The sequence below is a fragment of the Paralichthys olivaceus genome, chromosome 5, assembly GCF_024713975.1.
Source record: "Paralichthys olivaceus isolate ysfri-2021 chromosome 5, ASM2471397v2, whole genome shotgun sequence".
NCBI classification, from domain to species: domain Eukaryota; kingdom Metazoa; phylum Chordata; class Actinopteri; order Pleuronectiformes; family Paralichthyidae; genus Paralichthys; species Paralichthys olivaceus.
Genome location: NC_091097.1, coordinates 10,926,315 through 10,951,110, shown reverse-complemented (window position 1 = coordinate 10,951,110; position 24,796 = coordinate 10,926,315). Strand labels below are relative to the sequence as shown.

The 24,796-nt window shown below is 43.8% G+C and overlaps 1 protein-coding gene across 1 annotated transcript in view; it reads right to left on the bottom strand.

The window, feature by feature from the left end:
- notch3 (notch receptor 3) overlaps positions 1-14,091 on the bottom strand; it is a 29,727-nt gene extending 15,636 nt beyond the window's left edge. The window contains exons 1-7 of the mRNA XM_020094349.2: positions 13,813-14,091; positions 12,634-12,706; positions 1,899-2,041; positions 1,469-1,804; positions 699-821; positions 380-613; positions 133-288 (exon numbers count right to left, since the gene is read on the bottom strand). Of these exons, the coding sequence (XP_019949908.1) occupies positions 133-288; positions 380-613; positions 699-821; positions 1,469-1,804; positions 1,899-2,041; positions 12,634-12,706; positions 13,813-13,873 (1,126 nt within the window). The 5' untranslated portion in view covers positions 13,874-14,091. The remainder of the gene's footprint in view (positions 1-132; positions 289-379; positions 614-698; positions 822-1,468; positions 1,805-1,898; positions 2,042-12,633; positions 12,707-13,812) is intronic.
- Positions 14,092-24,796: the final 10,705 nt, after the last annotated feature.

Sequence of the window (24,796 nt, the reverse complement as noted above, 5' to 3'; positions counted from 1 at the left end):
ATCTGTATGTATTTAATGCTTTTATTCCCAAATTAATTTCTCCCGTGGGAGACAATAAAGAAACTGTAACCTAAATACTCAAAAGAAAGCTGAAGCAAGAGTATATGACTCCGGCACTGACAAATGACTCACCAATCGAACACTCATCCATGTCCTGGTTGCAGGCACCACCTACAAAGCCAGCAGGACAGGTGCAAATGGCACGGCCGTTAAGCGGGTTTGTGTCACACACTGCTCCCTCATTGCAGGGGTTACTCACGCAGGCATCTTCAAGATGACACAGTAAACCTGTGAAGGAAGCACAGAGACAAAATCCATGTCAGTTATCCAACAACTTAGCAGCCAGGAATTAGAAGATCATTTTGACAAAGACACTTACCAGTCTTTCCAACTGGGCATTCGCAGAAGAAGGAAGCTACGCGGTCATGGCAGGTGGCACCGTTAAAGCAAACGGCTATGGCGCAGTCATCAATGTTCTCGCTGCAGTCATCTCCAGTCCAACCATTAACACAGACACATGTATGGCCACCGATGTTGTTGAAGCATGTGCCCCCGTTATGACAGGCGTTTGGTTGCATGAGACATTCGTTGACATCCTCAGCACAGTATTGCCCTGGATTTGTAACATGACAATGAGGACGCACGGACTTACCAACATACAAATATGTTCAAGGTAATTTGATTAAAAAAATCTGTACCTGTCCATTCTGGTGGGCACTGGCAATTGTAGGTATTGACTCCATCCACACATATCCCTCCATTCATACACTTGTGTTCTGGACAGTCATCCACATTATTCTCACAGTTGTGTCCTTCAAACCCTGAGACAGATGGAGATCGAGAGAGGAGTTATGAAAAGACACAGTAACAGAGAATTTAAGTTTATTAAACATCAGTGGCCCCTGCTCCAGAGTCCAAACATTTCTACTGGTAACCTTGAGTCATTTTTCCCACAGTATATGAAGTGAGGGGCAATGCGGGCAGTTCAGGGGTGTCTGAATGTTTACATCTTTACATGACGGTTCCCATACGATGCCAGCAACAGCCGTGACTCCTGACTGCTTCAGAGGTCTACACTCCCCGCAGTGTTTGCTTGTTTTTATAATCTCTCACAGTTTCAATGACTTCCTCTCTGGCAAAAGACATTTCCTGCCAGCTCCCCAGTGGGAAACCAGGAGGCCCATAAAGTAAATTCCTTCTGTTGTGAACAGAGTAAAGTAGAGTAGGAGTGCAGGCGGGCTGCCTCTTCAACTCTCCCACCATCCCATCTCCCATCAGCAGCTATTAATAGCAGACAGGAAGCTGACCTGGGACATAAGCGTAAAGCACTAACAGCTACGTCATCAGGCTGAGAAAATCTGTATGCCTTAAGCCCCATGCTGAGGGCCTGGGAAAAGAGTGGGTCTGCTGACTTACTTTTAGTAGTGTGTATGTGCATGTTTTATTATGCTGCAGAGAGCTGTTCTACCTGGTAGGCAAGCACACTCATAAGAATGGTCACTGGTCTGTCGACAGGTGCCCCCATTAAGGCATTGAGATGGGGCACAGGGCAGGGTGGACACCTCACACGTGCGCCCGCTGTATCCAGGTTGGCACTGACAGCGGAAGGACCCTTGGGTATTAATGCAGAGACCCCCGTTGAGGCACACGCCAGGCTTGCGACACTCATCAATGTCATTGCGGCAGTTCTTTCCCTGGAAGCCAGGTGGGCAGGAACAGTTGTAGTGGTTATTCCAGTTGGCACAACGGGCCCCGTTGGCACAGGGGCTAGTGGCACAGGCATCAATGTTCCCACAGTCTTGGCCTGGAGAGTAAATAGTGAATTGTGTTGAGTCAATGAAGGTACTTTTAATTTCTATTATCAGATATGATCTTCATAATGGAAACAAATACTGTACCTCTGAACCCTCTCTGGCACACACAGGAGTATTTCGGGAGACCATTAACCACCTGGCTCTTGCAAGCGGCTCCATTCAGACATGGTGATCGATGGCAGGGATCCAGGTGCTGACAGAGGGGACCAATGAAGCCTGGACGACATCTGAACAAACACATTTACACACATAAATATAAGGAAACAGGTCAAAAGCTGACACACTGAGCTATTAAAGAAAGCTGTGACACTCCAACTTTAGTGGAGCCACAATCTTCTAGGTTTGGCAATGACACACTGGCAAGGCCTTTGACCTGACTCATGCCTTGGCATGAACAATGCTTCTGGGCCCTGGGATGAATTAGTATTAAAACAGCAACAAGTAATAACCATGCATGGAATAAGATACACGTACAGTATACTCACAAACAAACTTCAAAATATGAAGATGGAGGGAGGCCATCTTTCTGTGTCTTAAAAAGCAAACACTTTCCAGCTGGAAAGCTTCAGTTTTCTCCACGGCGGCTAACATTCCTCCACTATTACGTTTTTTTCCGCACCTCAGCTTTTGTTTCTGTTCTTGTAAGAACACACCCAGAAACAGCAGTCTGGAAACTTAACAATTACCAACAAATGTGGACATGAGAAAATGGGGACTCCTCACAGCACATGCATAAAGTGAATAGGAGAACAAGCTACAGTTTTGAATGAAACAACACATCCTGCTGCCAGTGACTGTATTCTGATAGAACATCAGATTATCTGCATTATCTTGTCAGTTTTCACACATGGTGGTTTCTTCACGATGCTACTGTTTAAGTCTTATTATGTACTTTAAACTATGCAGGTGTGAAACGACTTGATTAGTATGAGGTACAGTGATATGTTTTAGCCTCTTGAATGCTTTCAAAACCCAGGTGACTTAAAATCAATACTGTGCCTGAACCTATTCTGTGTAGACACAGGTTGAGCACCGAAGCTGCTGCAGCTTCTGCTCCATGGGCTATGAAGACATTGTGGGGCTAAACAGGGCTTCCTAAAGCTCTCTTCAGGGGAGTTTAGGTAAGGTTTGGACTCAGGAGGTCACTATGAGCTGGTAATTCTAGACCCACAGTGGAGCCCCTGGCTGCGGACAAACCCCTTCTTCAAACAGTCTGTTTGATGCTGATGACAGAGCAGTGACGGCTGGGTTTCAGCCCACCCTTGGGCTCTGTCCTCTCTTTCTTTGGAGAGGAACCCCTGGGCAGGATCAACAATGGGTTTTCATCTTTTCTCCTTTACAGGAGCTTTTCCACTACTCTGGTATCAGTTCATCTTTACATTTTTGATTATCCCTCCCTTTAAAAAAAAGTTAAAACAAAGCTAAAATTGTTTTCTGGCAGTCGCCCCAGGCTAAGGCGCTGAAACGGCTTCAGGTCGGCTAAAGAGGATGAACAGATCTGGATCTCTTTTCATTGAAATAGCCTGTTTTCTTTTTGACTAGTCTGCTCTGCCTCAGGAAAAATGGAGACTATTCAGTTTTGTTTGGCTTTTTTTCCAGCTTTACAAAGTCAATAATGAAATAGAGGAGCCACAACGCTAAGCATGAAGGAGCCAGACACATGCATATCCACAAGAATGTGCATATACACAGAAACGGTGCAAAAAAAGTCTGATGTCTCCAAAGTAGTAATTTATTGGTATATAATAATTAATTAAACATAACAGCTATAAATGCCATAGGGAAAGATGAATTTCCCATGACTGCAGTACAGCACTTCAGTGTTGAAACTGGTTTTGGAGCTAAAGCTAAAGTTAAGCAACACTAGAGCTGGCATGTTGGGGGAGAGTTACTACAGCTACTCTTCTAAAGCCCCCCTGAACGCCAGCTTGCCTTTCCCCCTAACAACCCCCTCCTCTCACGCGCTGAGAGGTCAGATGTCAGAGGTCCCCCGTCTGATTGTGATGATAATGTCACGGCTGCAGGGAGAGTGGGGTGGGGCTGCTCTGCTGGAGGGAATGTCTTTAGAAGGTGGAATTGGTGGAAAGGGCGACAGAGAGGAGGAGAGAGTGGTCTAGTCCAGCAAGAATGTCATGTCATATTTCCTGTAATCCCTCGTCCCATGCTCTAAAAACACTGCACTGGCTCCTAATGCACGATCCCTGTTGCCCTAGCAACCTCGCAGACGAACAAGTAGGCCTGACACACAACCAATCACCCCTTCCCCTCACCACCCACCCATGGTCCCCATGGATATTTGTCATGGCTTGGCTGGGTTTATTTAGAGGCAAATTAACTGTCTGGAATCTAGGGTATTACTAAAAATGAAACACAAATATGCATGAAGAAGGCTTTCAAAAGGAGTTGCTTTTATAGAAAATACAACATAGACTGACAGTCAAAATCTTCTGAAGATGATCTGAACTGTGGACTTTTGCTGATAAAAGCCCTAGAGCTACAGGGTTTTCTAAACAGTCTATGGTTTTCATCAGTCAGGCTGCTGTGACTATGTGGACAGAAAATAACTTACCACTCAGTCCAAGCAGTACTGTGTTTCCAAGTGCATGTTGATGTGGCACTATAGAAACTGAAATATTAGGTATTTGGAATAAAAGTTTGCTCTGCCATGAGAATTAATAGTGTTGGTAAATATTTGTGTACATTAGATTATGTGTGTGGGTGGGTAACAATGACAATAGTAGTTATGTCTGATAAATTATTTGTCCACCCTTAAAAATTCACAGTGAACTTAGAAGCCAAAACACACATTCTTTTGTCTAGACCTGACTAACTGCCAGCATGCTACTCCCATAACACACAAATCACAGTGCTATCAGTGCAGAGACTGTGAGAGACGCGAAACTAGGTCCTGGTGAACATGAGAGCCTCCTTATCAGGCTCTTTACAACCTTGTGGATTCTGCTCCCTCTGAGAACAACAGGGCAGGACCTGTGCCTTCGCCTGGGCCCAGCCTTAGTTGTGGCGGATGTACAAAGCAGGTGCAGGCTGCTGTTGTGCAATGGGCCCCTGAGTCATATTTAGTGAGTGTTGACTTCTGACCTTTGAGGAAGAGAGTGCAGCAGATGAGGGGGAGGTCTTTGGGTGCAGCGGAGGGATGGCGAGAGTGGGTAATCTCTCCGCGTCAACACATATGAGGGGTTTGGCCAGCTGCTGCCATGCATCTGTCCACATCTGTCATTCCACCTCTGGGTGTCTGGCATTTACCTCTCCTGCCAGACGTTTAAGCCAAAAAAAACTGTGCTGTGTTGCCCATGGGACTAGTCCAGCAACCAACACACCCACGTTCTCACACAAGAAACATTTCACACCACTCAAGAGATGTGGTCATCTGCCACAAACACATGCATTAACAGTTCCTCTTAACACACTTTAAAAGACTGTTATGCAAGGGAACCACTGCAACAAAGCAAACACATGCATCAATCACTGCACACCCAGACACAAAGAAAAGAGACTTACAACCAGCCTCAGCGTCTGAGGAAGAGTAGGACTGTGAACCCATAAAAGAGATACATTGAGGAAATGATATAATGCTGTCAAACATTTAATGAAGCAGAGTTTAAAGAGCAAATGATATTATAAAACATTATCGTCATGTGACATCTCAGCAGTGTGCTGGGATTTGTCAGTGCTGCATCAAGTATGAGGATCCCCCTGACTAAAACCCATTTGATTTATGTATAAGTGAGGTCTGTCACCTGTACGTGTGTAACACAATGCCAGTTTTCCTGCTTTCTGGGTCATTGAAGCAGGGTAACCTGAGCTCATCCTCTCCTATACAATAGCCACTACTCTGCCAGAGGTCAGAGGGTGACTCACCTGCGAACAAAGAGGCTGTAATCTCTGACATGGTTCAAACACACTGTCATGCTCCACAAAGCAACAAGTATAAAGGAGTCTTCCTATCTCACAGGGCATTTCCTAAGACAAACAGAGGGGAGGAGCTAAAACACAACTCCCATCTTTTTAATTTCCACTTCTGTTTTGCATGAGAACTTCTAGCAAATTATGTCAAGCCTGATGCTGCTAGAAAAAGAAATATTGGGATCTTGGAAATCCTTTCAAATGCGTCTCTTTCTCTCAACACAACACTCTTTTCCCCAACACCCCCCTGTCCTTCCAAAAGCGAGCAAGAATCAGTTCTACTGCTTTATTTGAGTCCGTACTGACACCACACTGCCAACAGAAGCCCAGCCAACCCCCCCTCCTTCCAACAGCCTCCTCTGCTCTGCTCTCCTCAGCTTGGCTCTCCCTTTCTCAGCAAAGAGCCAGATTGGGGGTTGGGGAGTGTTTTGTGGCCCAAATAAAAGAGCTAAAGTAGTCAGAACTCCTTTGTATAAAAGTGTTTGGGGGGGGGGGCAGTGACCCAAACAGCTAGTCTTTCAGGCCCGAGCTTACACGGACCAACAGGCCTGGGCTGTAGCCTGGCAACAGTAACCCATGGTGAGAGAGAACCAGAGTTAGAGAAAAGGGGAGATGAGGGACAGGGTTTCGTAAGGACAGTTGGAGCACATCGGAGGACTGATCCCCTACATACACAGGTAGCACTGAGCACTGTCCGCAGCCAATTCAGTCCGGTAATTAAGTACAATCACGTCTAAAAGGGATGTGTGTTGCACAGTTTAAAGTGCAAAGTTTGTTTCAACAATTGTGCTAAGACACACAATGGAGGTATTGAAATCTCCAGAGGGAGGTTTCCAGAGCACCCCCTGAGCATGAATATTAAACATGTGAATACAAGGACATTTAACTTTCTCTGGATGAAAAGCAGTAACGAATCTGGCCAAAAGGCAAGGAAGGCTGTCAGTGCATCCTTCTCACCTCTGATAGCCCCTCAATGCTCAGATCTACATGTGTAAGGGTATAAACGAAAAATAGAAATGTGGAGCATTTCCTTGGCAGTGGGAACTGCAGAGCTCTGCCGCAGGAAGACAATTAAACTTGTTGCTAAGTGCTCAGTTATTCTGCTGTAAAAAAGCTGAACAACAGCATGTCATTTTTACGTTTGTAGTTTATATGCTATCCGGACAAATTCGCCTCTAGTGTCTAACACATTTTTGGAAGAATCCTCCCTGACATTTTTCATATGCATTTGCCCATAACCACATTGCATGAGTCCCAGAGTCAGGGTCTTTCAAAGCTTTCATTCTCCTCTGAACTCCACCACAAAAACCGCACCCAACCACCTAAACTAAACCAGATTTCTGTGAAACTTTGAAATTGAAATTTAAAAGACCCTATCCCAAATCTAGCATGAAAGACCAACTAAAATTTCCAGTCCAATGCTTTCTCTCAAGTTGCCTTAACAAAAAAAAAAAACTCAATGTGACAAAAATATCTCAGGGCCTCTAATGACTCGCTATTCGTGTCACGGCAAACATTCACTGCACAATGAATGTGGATTAAATAGAACTACAACAAAATCTGATAAACCACACTCCAGTTTAATCATGTTGACAGAATATGTCCACAGACTGACTGAGACCAGCAGACTCTCACATGCTAAAAGAATAAGATTTGTTTATGGGGCACTGGCAAAGGCTCTTAGTGATAAGTTAAGTTGAACTCCAGGAAAAGAGCCAGAGAATGTGCATTATCTCAACTGCTGTCACTCAAGGAAGTACTAGAGATGTTTTACAAGGGTGTGGGCCAGTAGACCAATGAAACATTTCATAAATCTGAAACTAGTAACAATAATATAGTATTATTGCTTTAGTTATTTGATTTGCCTGAGGAAATCAGGTCAGCTGAGTCAATGATCTCTTTTAAATCCCTTGTTAAAACTTTTATCAGTTATTCTTTCCTGATTTTATATATTAATTAATTTAAAATAATCTTTTAGAATTCCTTCAGGTGAATAGTGTCTTTTTGTGATTGCTTAACTTTTGCTGTGCTTTGTTTTGTTTTGCTGCCTTTGTAAAGCACTTTGAAACTTAGATTTCTAGAAGGGCTCTAAATAAAGTTATTATTTGTGGCAAAGTATTAAAGTGAAAAAATCTTAAACTATGACATGTGAACACTGGCAAAATACTGCCTGGTTAAAATCAAGATGTCTGTGGAAAGTGTGCTTGGTGGAAAAGTGAATGCCTTTTCCTGAATCATTTAATGACGGACCCATCCCTTCCTCTTCTAAAATGAGGGAGAGACTTGGGGAAATTCTGCTGACAGTCCTCAGTTATTCCAATCAGGTCTGCCTGAGTGTCTCCTCAGAGGTCACCATCTCCCGGATAAGAACAAACAGCCAGGGGATGAGACTTCAGAGAAAGAGCTTATCCCTACATAAGTCTGTGGTTCAGACATACATTGACTCCAGAAAGAATAATAACGCACAAATTCCAACTGAAGGTTCCTGTGCCAACTCACAATAATAGCAAAACTGACATTACTTATCCCACATGATGAGTTTCCTGATGTGACATGTGAATGAGCATGCAATTTCTTTTAAATTCCCACATACTTTGATCTGTGATTTCCAAGTAATAAAGAACCATATAGCCATGTGTTGAGAGGTGGGAAATATGAAATGAAGAAGTTGAAGAGAAGGTTGAGTAGCATGGAGACCTTGGGTGCACACACTAAGCTGCGAAAGCTTTGATAAGACAGGATGTGCGTAGCAGGGAGGTCAGAAGGCACAACTTCCTGTGATGGAGCCTGGGAACCACAGCTCCCAGTCTCCAGTCATGACCCAGAGAGAAGAAGCCACAACAAATCCAAATCATCCTCCCTATGGTGGTGTAACCTCTTGGTCTGATAGCACTCATCTCCACATGGACATGACCACTGTCCTATACATTTATTGGAACTACTGGGTCTGCAGTGGATCAGTTTGCCTGGATAATAGCACGGCAACGGCTCCATCTGTCTGTCAGGGCAGCGTGAGTGATATAGGCTACATATAGCCTCGCAAAAATGCAGAGTAACCAATTGCAAATCAAACAAGTCATTCTTTACATCCCTTTTTCATGAGACTAGGCTGACAGTATTGTTAGAGGCATTCCTGAAGGGGCTACCAGGGTGAATGGATGAGAGGTATGGACAATAACCTGAAAGCACCAGTGGGGCAGGAGGAATCTTAGTAAGCATTCCTTTCTAATCCACCATAAAGATGCCAAAGAAAACACCAGCCCTGAGGTTTCTGCGCTAAGCTAACAATCTAATGTGTTTCTTTGTGCTTTGGCATGTGTGTAGATTCCCACTTCTCAGTGAGCTGTGTTTCTCAGAAATGCATTTTTCATCTGATTTTGACAAAACAGTCAAATCGCCGCTACATTTCGGAAACTCTAATCTCTCCAGAGAAAATGTAACTCTAAGAGTATGTGTCTTTCATAAAGTGGGTAGATTAAACATTTTACTAGAAAAACAGCACTTGACAATGTCTGGACAGGCTGCTCCCTATCAGAGTCAAAAATGTCCTCTTTAATTATATTCTAAGTGGCTGGGAGTGAGGGTCATGACAAAACACTCACTATTTATATGGTGACTCTGCTACTGAGGCCAAGGGCAAAGCATTCATATAGAGGACCACTGTGTCCATTCGTGGGCCTCATCAGAGAAGCCTCACATATATTTCCCATCCGGTTTTAGGGGATCTGAGAGGGAAGGGTTACTCATAACCTGCCACTGTGTGAAGGGAGGCACAGGATGAGCTGCCATAGCTGGGACAACACGCAGAGAGAGAGAGTGAGAGAGAGAGAGAGTGTGTGGACGTGTTGGCTGCTGAACTGTGAGAGAAGCAACATGTGCTAGAGGGGCTGAGAGCTACCAGCTTCATTCCACCACGAGCTTGTCTCTCACAGTATGGGGGCAGCTGACTGCTCAATGGCAGCACCTGGCCCTATGCTTCCCCTTTGTCAAGATCTGACTTCACTGGATTACCATCACAACATCCACCAGCTGTCCTCTACGCAGTCTCACCCCCACCCACCCCCCTGCTTCCTACCCAGCCTCCCTCCACCCGTTCCCTGCCCCCAGTCGGATCCCTCCAGCTGGATCCTCTCTGAATGACACCCTCTCAATCTGCCTAATTATCTCTCCTCTGGCCATGCCGCCGTGGCCCTCTCTACACTGCACATTCTGCTCACAGGGCAGCGCTGAGGGGCCAAAGACTCTTCAACAGGACTTCCTGACTGCTCACCTAGAGGGCCACACGATTAATCCTTCACTGCCAAGTTCAAAACTCTGGATCACACCAGGCTCTCAGAGAATATACTTCATATTGCAATGATAAGAAAATGTGAATCTTCAGAATAATGATGACGGGATTTGCAGAGCCAGTGCATTTGAGCAACTTCCTCTCCAGAGCAGAAATGCAAAACATCAAAACCTCACTTACACGTTGTACTTATCTGCAGGCCTCAAACACAGCCTGGTTTGGTAAAAGCAACACTCCCACTAGTGCACACAAACATGCTCACACACTCAGACACTGAGAGTTTTCTGAGCACAATACACACAGTTCTGAAATGCTTTATCGAACTCATTTTACCTTAATTACACCATTTCTCTTTCGATGGTGCTGCAGTGACCCTTTGTTTGTATGGTTTCGATTTGAAACAAGCATGTAGGAATGATTTTTGTGCAATGTTGCTTTTTTAATTTGAACACTTTAGTAATAATGAATGCAACCACTCATTCATGGTCATTTGCAATCATAAATAAAGGAAGGCAACAACTACAGCCAGTTAGTGCCTGCACTGGGAGCAGTCATGGAGCCTGGTTGGAGTAATCAACCCTTTCAGACTAAAAGCATTAACTAAGCTTTACCGGGTCACTGAAACAGATGACATGGGCATCAGAAAGTTTGTTCACTTGAACAGTTTCAAGAGGATTACTATTGTAATCCTTGATTAGCAACTCTGGACTGTAACTTTTACCCAGTCACTTGAGGAGGGAGCGTGGAGGAGGAGGCAGACTCAGAAACTAACGAGACAGACTACTATGAGAACACTGGGATTCCTTTCATCTTACAGCCATAGTGTTGTATTATAGTTTTGTTTGCCTACAAGACAGAGGATACATGGGTATCTGGGACAGTAACAATAGTAGCCGACCTCCCATCCACATGGTATTACTGTCACTTGTGAAGCTAGAAGCCATAAGAAAGATTTAATAACAGTGGCTGAGAAAGAAGCAGGAGCAGATGACCATTCACTTACACAGACCAATGTGTGTGCGCTGTGGTGATTTCTAGCAAGGTTGTTTTTTTCACTGGTTCACCAAATTCCTGTCAAATGCCAAAACGTGTATCTTTATATGCATTCGTGTCTGTGTTTCTATTCCGCGCTGGCCTCGTTTTGCTGGGGCCTTTATTCGCTCCTCTGTTCTGATGGTGCAGGGTTACAGCCAGGTATCTGGTGAAAGAAAGGATCTTTTCTGCTGTTTTGAATCTCCTGTTTCCGTCGGCTCCCAGCGGAAAGGGTGGGGAGGCTCCACCACTCACCTCAGTGTCGGACTGGTCTGACCACTCTAATGTGGCCACGCTCTGCTCCACTGCTCTGCCCTGCTATGGGACTCATTCTTCAGTGTGTGCTATGACATTTGTCCCCTTCCATTAGAAAACCTCTCGCTTTGCACTTAAAGGGCTTCTTTTTCTTGGCACTGGACCAGAGCAGTGACTACCAACTCCTATGTACCACACAACACGTGCACAAAGCACAAAAGATGAATGAGATCAGATTATTATGTTGATCTTCACTAACAGGAGAAAAGTGATGTATCTATACACCCTCAGAAAAAAATGTGTCAGACATTCTGCATAAAATTATACATTCACTTGGCTCCAGCTAATGATTGAAAAAAATGAGGGTGGTGGTTACTTGTTTCACAAACTCTAGTTAGACTCAGACTCTAGTTACACATTGGCTAGTCAGTGCATTTATAAATTCTTATGTCGTATTATTTTGCTTGTGAAAAGCGCATTCATGGTACTGGCCCAACTTTGACCCCTACTGTAGGGTAAATTGCTGACCCACTCCAATAAAATAATAAATCTGCCGATTTTTTGGAGGGAAGCAGCTGGCAACCACTGATTTTTTTTTGTTCTAGAGATGACTGTATCGCCTCATCTGAAACACTGAGGGCTGTTTCCTAAGCTAAAAGGTTCTTTAAAAGGGGGCAAATGACCCCCAGGCAAGACACTGTAGGCTATTTAACTGGAGTATTGTACTAGGCTCCCACAACCCCCCCCCCCCCCCTTCAGATTTGGAAAACAAAAGCTGCAACACTGCCAAAAGATGCAAGAGCTCAAAAATGCCCAAAGCAGGCGGGAAACGAAGACAGCTCAAAAAATAATTTATTAAAAAACCCTAGAAATTAACTGTTATTGCTTGTAGAAGGTTGTGCAACAAAGGAAAAAAAAGCTTTACTCATGTGCAGCACAATGTCATGATTTATGTCTGACAAAGCTCCTTAACAGGTGCAGGATATGAGTGTGGCAGCCAAACAAGTTGAGGCGTGCTGATGCTCATCTGTGTGGGGCCTAATCAATTTGTGCCTGTCTTTCACCACTTGTTATGTGAATATTGTAAATTAACAGCCAGTGGGATATGAGACTGATTGTGACACTGGGAATCAATCTTTACTGGGAAAGCAGCACTAATAGCAGCATGTGTACACACAAGGCCTCTGCTTTGGTCAAATGCCTTTCCCAAACTGAGAATGTGAAGTATTGTGGCAGGAGAAAACTTTTAATTATTTGTTGAATGGAAACATCAGCCCACAAGTGTTATCCTGGTACAACTTAACATTATGTTCCACTTACATGCATCGAGAAGGTGAATCTATGCATGTCCCTCCGTTTTCACAAGGTCTGTATTTATCCATGCAACGGAACCCTGTGAAAATTGGGAGAAATCGGTTAGAGAAGCACACAATTGACAAATTATTTGATTGAATCCACTTTAACCATAAGAGAAAAAAATATTCATAAAGTAAATCACAGCCAAACTAGAAAAAATGTCCAATAATCAGCGTCTGTGTTTGTGTGGGAAATCATTATTTTCAGTAAAAGATGGTGGAAATGCTCCTTTGTAGTTACTGATACATTTTAAAGCAGACATCAGGCCTTGGACACTTGTGGCATCTTGCAGACACACCCGCATCTTTTGTTGTTTACTTCGTCAAAAGCAGAAAAACCTTTGTGTTTCCTTGATGGACGTACATGCTGACATGTGCATGATGCTGAGATTTATCCCTGCTTGAAAAAAAATTTGTCTCAGAAGCCTTCATTTATCTGTCACTCACTGCTCAACCGCTCCGTGGGAACAAATATTCAGTTGCTTAGAAAGGCCTTTGTTCAGCCAGAGCTCGGGGACTTCGGCTCATCGCCCGCTGCTTTAGGTTAAACAAATGTTCGCCTTCCTCCTGAACGGGGCCTACATTAAATGCAGTTTTGGAAACTTGTGAGGTTAAACATCCTCATCGCCCAAGTCAACGCGTTTCACCCAAACGTTAACAGAGCTGCTGATGTGACAGGAACATCACTGCGTTTTGTTCACTCGGTGGAGCAGCACAGAACAGTCATTCCACTTTTCCCACAAAGCAAAACCAACCACTGCGCTAAGATCAGATGTAATTTGTAAAAACAAAAATAACCTGTTGTCTACAAGATACTATAGTATTCAAATGTATCCACAAAAAACTGCGTGCGTAATATTTTGACACGTGATGTGCGTAAAAACTTGCAATCTGTTATCTGTTGCACTTTAATTATTCAAAAGGACTTTGGAAAACTTTGATGGTTGTTCATTGATAACATACATTTTACTCAAACTGCTGCATTCAACAAGTACATTAAAAGTAAACGTAAAATTAAATTTGGCACAAAGATGTCAGTGGGAGCCAGTTAAGTAAAATTTTGCCTATTTGGACCAGGACACCGGACATTGAATGGGTTGTCCAGTTTGCACGCTGCAAGCTTTAATAGTACAAACAAACTTACCATCACAAATATGCATGAAAAATAAAAATGACAGAATAATCCATGGAATATTCCCTTCCATTTCGGTGGAAAAGTTTCCAGCGTTTCAAGTTGGTTCTTTCAGTAGAAATACATCCTTTGTTAAGTTCAGAGAAAAATAACGGCTCCAAAGTCGATGGGGGTTTTCTCTTTAATTTAGCCGGAAAAAGTAGCGTTAGTTCCCAATCCCGTGTTATCCTCCGCAGCTCGGCCACGGCTGCTGTGAGTCTCGGTTCGCCTCCTGAAACTTCTGCTAAACTTTTCCTGCCCGATGTGTCCCAGCGTCTCCTGTCCCCGCCCCCTCTGTCTCTCTCTCTCTCTCTCTCCTCCACACTGGATCGTCCCAGCGCCATCACCCCCACACCCCCATCACACACACGCATACACACACACACACACACACACACACACTGAAAAGTTTGATATATTCCACTCCCTAAATATTAAAAAAGTTGGGACAGGAAAATCCAGAGACCACAGTTCCACACATCATCAAGTTGCTCTGGGACACATCTATCAACAGAAATGGGCCCTTTCCTGCTTTATAATAAACGCAGATTAACTGCCATGGCAGATTTGACCCTTGCTCAACAATCTGCACATTTGATTTCTGTGTGTTTCAAATTAAAGTCTGTGGAAAAGTGATGTTTAAACTGCTGGACCCATAGTATTGAAATGGGTCTGATAAAGAAGCCAGAAATCTGAAGAACTGTATCAAAAACCAGAATAAAAACTGCACTGAAAAAAAAGAACTGTCGGAACAACTTTTAGAAAAATACTTCAGCTGGTGAAATTAAGTTAGTTCATATTAAAACTATGAAGTTTTATTGACACAGTTGATAACTTTCGCAAAAATATTTAGTTTTCTTCAATAGGTGAAGTTGGAAACAGATTTTCTCAGTGTGATCAGGCATCTCATCTCATGAAAAATGTTTTTGTAAATCCTGAACCAGAGAAAACCTGTTTTGAAACCAACACTCTGAAGGTAAGTGGAATCTGTATAGACAATAAAACTAAACAGGGTTTGATTGTAAAAAAAAACTGAGGGTGGTGCTCTTACAAATGCTTTTAATTTAAAACAAAAATGGAATAACTTTAAAATAACTTTTGTTTAGACTCCATGAACCAAACAACAAAGCTTCACATCATGCCCATAAAGAAGTAGCACCTGTATTCTAATAGTAGACTGTATTTTGTCTGACCCTGTGCGAGCTCACTTGTTTGTTTGCGTGTTTACAGTTGATGAATTGCAGATAAGCGAGTGAATTGTGTTTACATGGCAGCACAGAGGCAGACAACATTCCTATTATCCCTGCGGCCCATGTACCAAGTCTCAGTCCTGCTCTCAGAGCCTGCACCTCCTCAGCCTATGGCAGTGGACTCGTTTTCTGCAGCCGGTGTATAGTGCCTCAGTTGTTCTGCAGAACACAGAGCGGAGCCGGTTGCTTACAGAGACAATAGCCTTGATTTGAATCATAAAAGGAGTCCGGCATTATGACACAGTTTCTCTCTGCAGGGGAGGGTTGCACACTAATATTCAAGCACACTGCTGCCACCCCACCGTCTCCCCGTCGCACTATTCCTGCTCCTGGCCTTGAATAAATTACAGGCATGGGTAGGGCCATGAATGTAGCAGGCTGGTTTGGAGTGAAGTTCGTTAGTGCATGTGACGTCATCTATAGGGGTCAGTGAAAAGAGCTTCTTAGGCCTCACAGACACCTGCTTCACTTGGCACCCACCGTGTGATGAAAGTTGGGGCAGTGCAAAGTTTTCAATGGCTTGATTGAGTTTTTCTTGTGCACAATGACATGATTAGACTGCCCCCTGTATTCTTTCTGTGCATTTGGATATTACTGCAACTCCTCTTTAAAATCTCATGCCGGCTAGTATCTAAGATGATATATAGGCTATGGGTTACTGTGTGTCTGGCTGCAAGTAAAAGCTTGAGGCAAGAGGGGAAGTGTGATGGAGTTAATCTAAATCACAAATGGGTGTAATAAGCAGATATTTTATGTTTTCATCTGGCTGTGAATCATGTCTTTCACCCCGTGGGGATGCAGTAGATGCGCTCACGCATGTTGGCAGTATCTTGACTGACTTCCATTTGGAGGACGTCCCAGGGAGAGAGATTTCTCTGTGTCTTCAGGGACAGACAGGTTGTATTTACAGTATTCTCCTATCTTGGCACTCAAAGTCCACAAATGCCGCGCGTAGCTCATCCCTTTGAAAAACTTAGAGGTCTTGATCGTTCCATGGAAACAGCTGCTGGCATCATTGTGTCTAATAAGATTTTAACAACAGAATATCACAAGGCTGTTGTCAATGAACACAAGAATGTATTGAATATACAAATGCCATTATTGATGCTTGCTAATGGAGGAACAGACAGTGAAACAGAACTGCTTTAAAATCTGTTTTGATTAAACTTGAAACTGTTTTTTTAAATTCTCTTGACAGCTCAGGTTTTCCAGTAAAGCTGCATTTTCCTGTTAATGAATTCTCGACCTTGCTGTGTCATCACACTTTGCCTGCACCTGATTGGCCCACAAGACTTCCAGTTGTCGTCACTCCCAAATTAAAATGTTTTGTTTGAGAGGATTAACGTCTATGCTGCTTGACTCAAGAATATAAAGACCCAATAAGAAAATTACAGTTCACCTTCTTTCTCATCAGTGGAAGTGGCTGCTTCGGCACGTCCCTCTGGAAATCCGACCTCTCTTCGATTGTTTCAGAAATGAAAGAACTAATTCTTATCTCTGAACAACCGTGGCATCTTGTTTCTTAAAGGGACGTTTTTTTTTTCCTGTCCTCAATATGTTATGTCTTGTTAGCTTAGTTAACTTTTATGTTTCTCGTCCTCTTTCACTCATTCTTTACACACACACACACACGACAAATAAGTCAGGGGTTTGTTTGTATTGGAGAGAAAGTGTGAGAGTAGAAGTCCTGGCGACAAAATTCTCGCACAGGACTCAGGGGGAATCTCCAATCACACAAACAGAGATGTGACAGGTCAGGATTTATAACTCTGCTCTCTGCTGGAAAGAGAGTGGAGCTCTTCTTTGAACAGTTGTTAGCTCATAGTTGGAAGAAATAGCAGGTGACTCCTCGTGTACACATTTAATGCCCTTGTACGAGCACCTTTAAGTACAAATTACCCAGTGATTCCTCCCATTGTGCATTTGATACCTTGGGATAACACGCTCTATTGGGACACATTCCTGACAGAGCAGCTTTTATCCAGAACTGCATATGAATAGTACTGTACGACTGCATTGTCAGGGGGGGAAACGGACTAACTCTGGGACCACCCATGGATGAGAGGTAAAATGGTGTACTCATGTTATCCCTATCCTTAAGAACACAGGCTTAATTTGCACTCACACAGCGGGGGAGTGTGTCCGTACACTACAGGGGTCACACGGGTCAATATAACATAACATTTCTTTAACAATTTAGTTTGGCATGGTGAACTCTTGAGGGATAAAGCTTGTGTTTGCCTTTCAGGATTTCACCTTTGCGCACAGTCTCTGATTATAACAGCAGCACAGTGTCAAGCGGAGTCTACATACACAGTTATGGTCAGCCAGCTCCCTCCTTTCATGCTCGGTGGCCTTTCAGAGTTAGCACACTCCATGTGATACGGGTGCTAACAGGCAGTGTGAGTGGACCCAGTGGACGTGATGACTTTACCACCCAGGCCAGACTGATTTATGTGGGAAAAGCCCTGAGAGCACCCACAGAGAGTGTGGAGAGGATTAGAAGCCCCCTCTTCAAAACTGGTCACGGCCAATCAGCAGCTGAGACCCCCTATGGACAGACGTGAGGGCCAATTGCAGCGCAGGGTTGAAGCTGATGATCCTGCTGCTTCAGAATTGTATGATGTCTTGTATTTTAGGATCATTCAGGGTTCGTGGGTAAAAGCACTTTAAGTGAAGTTGGCTTCTGAGATTTAAGGAGACGATACAGGCACACTCCTGATGTGTGTGACAGAGGCACATCACCCCCCCCCCCCCCCCCCCCCCCCCCCCCCCCATGCACACATCCACACCACACAACACACACATGAACAACTGCATCTCAAAGTAATAAGATTACTTGATGAGATAACCATCGTTTGCTCTGTTGTGCAATGCTGGAGGCTCCAATCAGGAAAGGAACACCTCAGCTCTTCCTCGGATCCTGTGCTCTTGTTTGTTTAGTCCCCACCCCACAGTTCCCCAAGTGTTTCACTTTGAAAAGAAAATGCAAAGCAAAGAAGCAGCAGGAAATATTACTGTGGTATTAAGACCTTTTCAGTAACATGGGAGTATTTGTAAAAATAGAACTTGTGATATTATCAAGTGTGTATTCATGGAATTAGATTCACACAATGTCATTCTTGGTTTTGTTTGTCCTGATCATCACTAAAGGTTTGGAATACACAGTTATCTTTCCACACAGTTGTGTCTCCATAACTTAAGAGGACATTACATTAACTAATACAGATTTTTCTAGAGACTTACTGTAGCCCTAACCATAAATACTACTGGCCTAAACCTAATTCTTAAACTAAACCTAACTTAAACCAAACCTAACCTTAAAACATGTCTTCATCATAAAATATTATGATTTCCGTTTCAGGGACTTTCTTTTTCACACAAGGAAGACAAGTCTCCATAATGTGACTGTGTAAACAGATTTAGGTCCCCACAGCATGAGTAATACCTGGACCACACACACACACTCACACGCACGCATGCACACATGTATACACACACAAAGTGACTGGAGCTTTTTACCTAAAGTAAACACATGTGAATGATGGATCTTTCTTAGGATTGTGGGAAAAAGTGTTTGAATTTCACACAAGCTCTCTAAACGGCTATTAAATCTTTTATGTGTACTCACGTCTTGTTCCTGCAGAGTACAGGGACAGAGACGAGGACGGAAATAGAATCTTTAACCTATGGTAATTTTTTATTTTCTATGCCTTTTCTCGCTGTTTGCATTTCTTGCTGAAATGCTGTACCAGAAAACAGCCAGACACATGTCTTCTGGAATTTGTAAAACTAATATTCTTCCTTCCAAGATCAGCATCCTCTGTCATTAATAAAAATGGAAGAAATTTTGTCCCTTCCTTTAATATATAAATCAACAGTGGGGTGGACTGACACGCAGTGAAGATTCTGGAGGCATTTGCATTCACAGAGCAGTGAGAATGGAGAGTGCAATAGACATCTCTGTGCAGGAATGTAGTACAGACAGAGCTGGAGACTGGCCAGCTGGAAGAATTCAGAAAGCTATGACACTGTTTCCGTGTGAAATGGCTACTTAAGACCACTGCGAACAGCTGCCGGACAGTGCCACCCCCACCACCAACCACCCACCCGTCCCCTTCCTCCTCCTCCTCTCTCCCTCCACGGGGCAGTAAATCTTGAAGGAGGACGGAGGTGCTGGCGACTTGCTGAAAGGGATCCAGGGAGAATCCCGGGGTTTAGTGCTAAAGGTCAGGTCTGTGTTAGCAGGCCGCGGTGCCGAGACTCTGAGCCGGTACCCACTGATGACCCAACACTCACACTTAAGGCCAGGGTGCTGTCCACCACTATGGATCTTCACTTTGTTGGCAGGATTAATTGATCGGGTGTAAAGAAGAGGGCAATGGAGGCATGCTGCAACAAGAGGGCTTATCTTAACGAAAGGCAGAAGGTCATTTAAGCTATTTGACAAAAATGTGTTCAGATCCATGTAATCTGACATATAAAGCAGAGAATAACTCAAGGTCGTCAGCAGAATTATTGCAGTGACAGCCTTGAAAAGTGTTTCCAGTGGCATATGCGCCACTAAAAATGTCAAATAAAAGACATATTGAGAAAAATGACTGAATTATAACTGCGACTGATCCCACATTTGCCTCTGAAAACCAGAGGAGAAAGACGTGGAGGGGTCCCGAGCTCTCTGTTCATCCTCTGTCCCTCCTGAGTCAATTGTTGGAGAAGCATGGTGTCAACCCTGCGCCATCAATCACCCCCTTTCAGAGGAGGGCAGACAAGGCAGGGACCCGCCCCCCAGGACAGGGGGGTGGAAGTTCTCATGCCCTCCCCGCCTCCTGAAGCCCCGCGCCCCTACAGACAGAACTCCGACAGCTGGTCTGGCCATTAGGAGTAGGCCGAGACCTGAGGGCCCCTGCACAGCAGCAACAGCTGCCAGCCCACTGCCCCCAACTGCCCCACCAACACGGCTCAATAAAATCTGTATTAGAGCAGCAAGTTATTGTCATTCCTTTGCATTCCTTCACAAAGATGAGCACTTTACATTTTCACCCATTTTCTCTGGTGAATATGTGTTAAAATTCATGTATGTGGTTTTGTGCGGTGTGTGGTTTTGCTAATGTTATTCATTTAGGGGAAATGTCAGACATTTTTGCTTGACTAGCAATTATGTAATTTTTGTCTCAGTGGGTGGCTGAGATGTTTTGAAGCCATATTCCAGCACTCTTCCCAGAGCTGAAGATGATAGTGTGCTGATGAAAATAAGACTTAATGACCTGGTGATTAGTATAAATTACAATAATCCTTAATGATACTTACTTTCTCCCATCTGGAAATATAGAAATCCTTGCTAAATCGAGAAAGCCACGCTGAGGGAATCATGACGAGGATTATTAGATCATTGTTTCCATGGTCATTACATCCTCATTTATCCCAGTCAAGTATTTTAATCTATCCATGCATCATCTCTATATATCATCTATATATATCATCTATATATATATATATACTTAGGGGAAAACTGAAATTGGAGGGTAATATTTGAGAAACTTTGGCATTGCATGTATACTTTTGGTAAATGTGAAATCCATTCTAACTCTACATGGCGTTAACATGTTCAGGCAAGATAATGGATACGCTACAACTTAACCATGTGTAACATACTTGTCCACATGATGAATTTGTATGATGCATTTTGTCATGCAAGCTTCCTCAGCATGGTTCAGTAATCAGGTCCAACAATGGTATCAACACAGGCTATTACTTACCTGGCCCTGACTGTATTTACAACACAAACATGTCTGTGTCTGTGTGATTTCACATTGAGCTTTCATTTGAAGATTGCTGTTTGCTAATGTGCACTGATTGAGATAAATGCATGAGTGAATGTCCTCTGAATAAATGTGTGTGTGTGTTTGGCTGAGAGAGAGAAAGAGAAGCGTTAGAGGAGATTACACCACACTCCCTCAGGGTCCTTGTTACTCATGCACTACTTGTGGCTGAGTAGTTCCCACACTTACACACTGAGGTGAGACAGGCTGCACCCACAGCCCCACCTGTGCCTCTGCATGTCCCAGCAGAGCCTGCCTGAGCTTGGATGTTCCTTAAGAAAAAGAACGGGGAGAAAACTCTAAGCCTGGTTAGTGCGTAATCAAAACAGCAGCCAGTGAATAACAATTCTAATGGAACACTAAGGTATAATTACTACTAGAGCAACCAAGAATGGGATAATTGGCCTGTACCTGTCTTTATACCCCCAAACCTATCTCCTGCTTCATCTAAACAGGCACATGGCTTCTAATGACTTTTTCCCACAATCACATAAATCTGTTCACATCAAAGATAACATTGCCAGCGGTTTTCAATTCTTCAAAAGTCTGACAGTTACAAGCTAAGCAACCATTGATTTGTTGTTAATGTTGACCTAACAGGTTTCCCCGTGATATTATGGTGTTATAGATGGACGGCAGCTATTTCTCTGTGTCTAGCATGAATCTATCTAACACTGTCCCACGTGAGGCCGGTTCCTCGCCAAAATCAACAGCCCTGTTCACTTTGTCTGCCGGGCGTTCTCTGATCGCAAAATATGTCATGGAAGCTGCCAGCCCCGTTTGTCCAAACCCGCTGAAGCGGTGTGAGATTACATGTGCGGTCATTACTCCCACCATTTTTCCTCCTCATCATTCTGGATTGGTTGTGGAGCTGCAGGAGCAGAAATAGATTCAGTCAAAGATGTTATCTGACGCAGACACACCGCAGCAGCTGGTAGACATTAAATAAAAGAGGCTGATGATGCGCTGCGGTTAGCACGGGGGAGTGAAAGGATCGATTCAAGAAAAAATGGGTGAATTTGGGAAATGGCAGGTTTACCAGACACAGATTGAAAGGTTCATGCAACATTCATCCATCAGGCGATGGCTGGCCTAGAGGCACACTTTGTTGATAAGGAAGGGAGCAATGGTATGAGACAGGTTGGGTCGAGGAAGAAGTATTGGGGGTCGATATGGCTCAAGTGCTCTGTGCCTGAGGGCTGACTACCATGCTTTAAAAATGAAACTCTTAAAGGATTGTTGACCACTCTTTTTTCCTTGAACGCTCACGCAGAAACAACCCTATTAGATTATCCCTTGTGACAAGGCCTTCTTAGCTTCTCTTATCGAGAAAGTTGCAAATTGTTTATTTGTATGAGGATAATCCTAATTTCATTTCTTTGATACTGTGATGAAACATAGCAAATCTTGAAAGCAGCTGACTGTTTCTGTCATCATTTTGCTCTGCAGATATGGGTCACATAGGTTAAGTGCATGTTTGAAGCGAGTAGAAGCTTTTCAGGGAGGCTTGATTGTGGGGTAGAGTGTGTGGAAGGGGAGGCTGACAGCAGCAGACATTCCACACCACACCACCCAGGGTCAGAGGAGAGAGGAGGGCTTGCAGTAATTCCACTTTTATTAAAACATATTGAAGAAAAACATCATGCTGGTGTATGGCAGGAGGAGGGAAGAAATCACCATGACGGATGGATCCAACCTCCTTCTCACTATCTGGAAGTCTGTGCCTCTAAGCTTCCATGAACGTTTCATCTTTGCCTCTCAATGCCCTCCTTCCTACTTTTCTTCCTTTCTCATCATGGTCCTTCTCCGCCTCCATCCAAACAGCTGTCCAGCCATCACTTCTCAACCCTCTCCTTTAATCTCTCTGTCTTCATTTGTTCTATCCCGCCCATCCTCTCACCCCTACTCTATCAATCTGTTCTTCCTCCATTTCCTGTCTCATGCCTCACTATCTACAGTATGTGCATCCACCTCATGTGAGCCGCTCACAATTCCACTGATTTTGCCGTCTGGAAACTCTGTGTTGCTCCTCCCTTACCGCCTGTCTTGTCCTGTGTTTGCCCTGGTGTCCTGCAGCTTTAGGTAAATCTTGTGTTCCTGGGTGGATCCCGGGCTGTGTCGTGCTAATCTCTCCTGAATGGCCACTACACCATTATTGAGGCTGCCTTTTTTGTCTAGGCAATTTTACAACCGTGCCTCTGGCCGCACTGACCCCAGTGACCTGGTCACTGTCTCCCCAGCAACTAATGAAGGCAGTGTGATAATGCATGATAGAGGAGGTTTCACCTCAGGATGGTGTGACTATTGGATCGAGGGCAGACACCATCAGCCTGTCACAAATAACTAAAATGGTCAATTTGTCTGTCTGTCCCTGCTGCTCAGTTAAATTAATCTTCTAATATTCGTTGCCTGCATATCTAACCCCCCTGATGCTTCTGAGACAGCTGGCAATACCAGAGGAATGTTCAGAATATGAGGTCAGGAATGCATTATGCATAGATATACGATGTACTGGATTACCCAGCATCCTGACAAATATTGGACGAGGCTGCAGCCATCTTCCCAGGATTCAGCGGAAGAGAAAGGCAATCCAGACACTCAAGACATTCCTGGGTTCTGTTGTGTTCTCTCCTACTCTCTAATTTAAGAGCAGCTGTCGGGCCCTGCAAACCCTCAACTATCAAGGCAGGGTGAGGAGGTGGAGGCGGATGAGGGCAACCAATGCCCCCTATCTCACTTTCCAAGGGTGTGGCACAGAGTCTCAACAGAACACCTGTGGCAGGTAAAATGAAGGCACTGAAATGATGGACCTTGTAAGAGCAATGCAGCCTTTAGCATTATCAGCTAAGACCACACTAATGTGTCTCGTATGAAAGTAAACTCTTCATAGTGGAAATATTAGATTCAGACGTTTTAGTTTATTTTGGCATTTATATGAGGAACCTTTCACTCACCACAGCCATTTTTAAACAACTCTGGAAAACCCAGCAAAATCTGATCTTTACATTTCTCATCAGATATAAAAAACAAAGCAGGAGATTGTTGGGGTCAGATGCATACATTTCACTGCAGAAATCACAGCACTTTATCACCACTGTTTCTCTGATCTCATTATCTTTCCATGTTGACATCTTTTTTTCCATCTTCTACGGGTGTGTCACCTGACCCGGACATGTACACAAATACAGCCCCTCTGGATGATTTCAGAATATCTAGAGTTCAGTGCATGTCTGAACGCAGCTTATGTGGTTCGCTCACCCTGAAAAGTAAAAGCTCCTGCTGGTGTTGTTTGGACTGTGGCAGGCCCCTGCAGCTTTGAGGAGAAAAACCAGAATGAACCTGTTGCTTCATTAGTCATATTTCTGAAGTCAAAGCAATGACTGATGACATGAGATCTCATGTGTTGGGGGACCTCGTGGCTTTCTCCCAACACATCGAAAGAAGAGAGAGAAAGAAAAAAGAAAAAAAACTAGAGTCCCAATGAAATCTAAATAAGTGGGAACACAGGATCAAACCATTATTAAAATTTGATTTGATAGTAAGCATTTTTGTATTTGGAGCAACCCGGACTGTTTAGGTGTGCTTATGGGCTGAGGTTCTCACACTCTGGTGAACATGTAGAGACGTGAAGCCCCTGGGGGAGCCCAGATGTGGTCCACACTCTGCTCTGTACTAACCCCTAATTACACTATTGGCTCTGTCATGGGACATAATTACTGGGAATCGTTCTGTGACTCTGGTGGATGCCATTTGATTTATTTCCTTCTCCGTTCTGCATTGCACATGCAGGCACACAGACATGCTTCTACAATAACATACTACAGATAGAGTAAACAGCACCGACCATGTAACTCACACAACACAAAATGTTTGTTTTGTCACAGG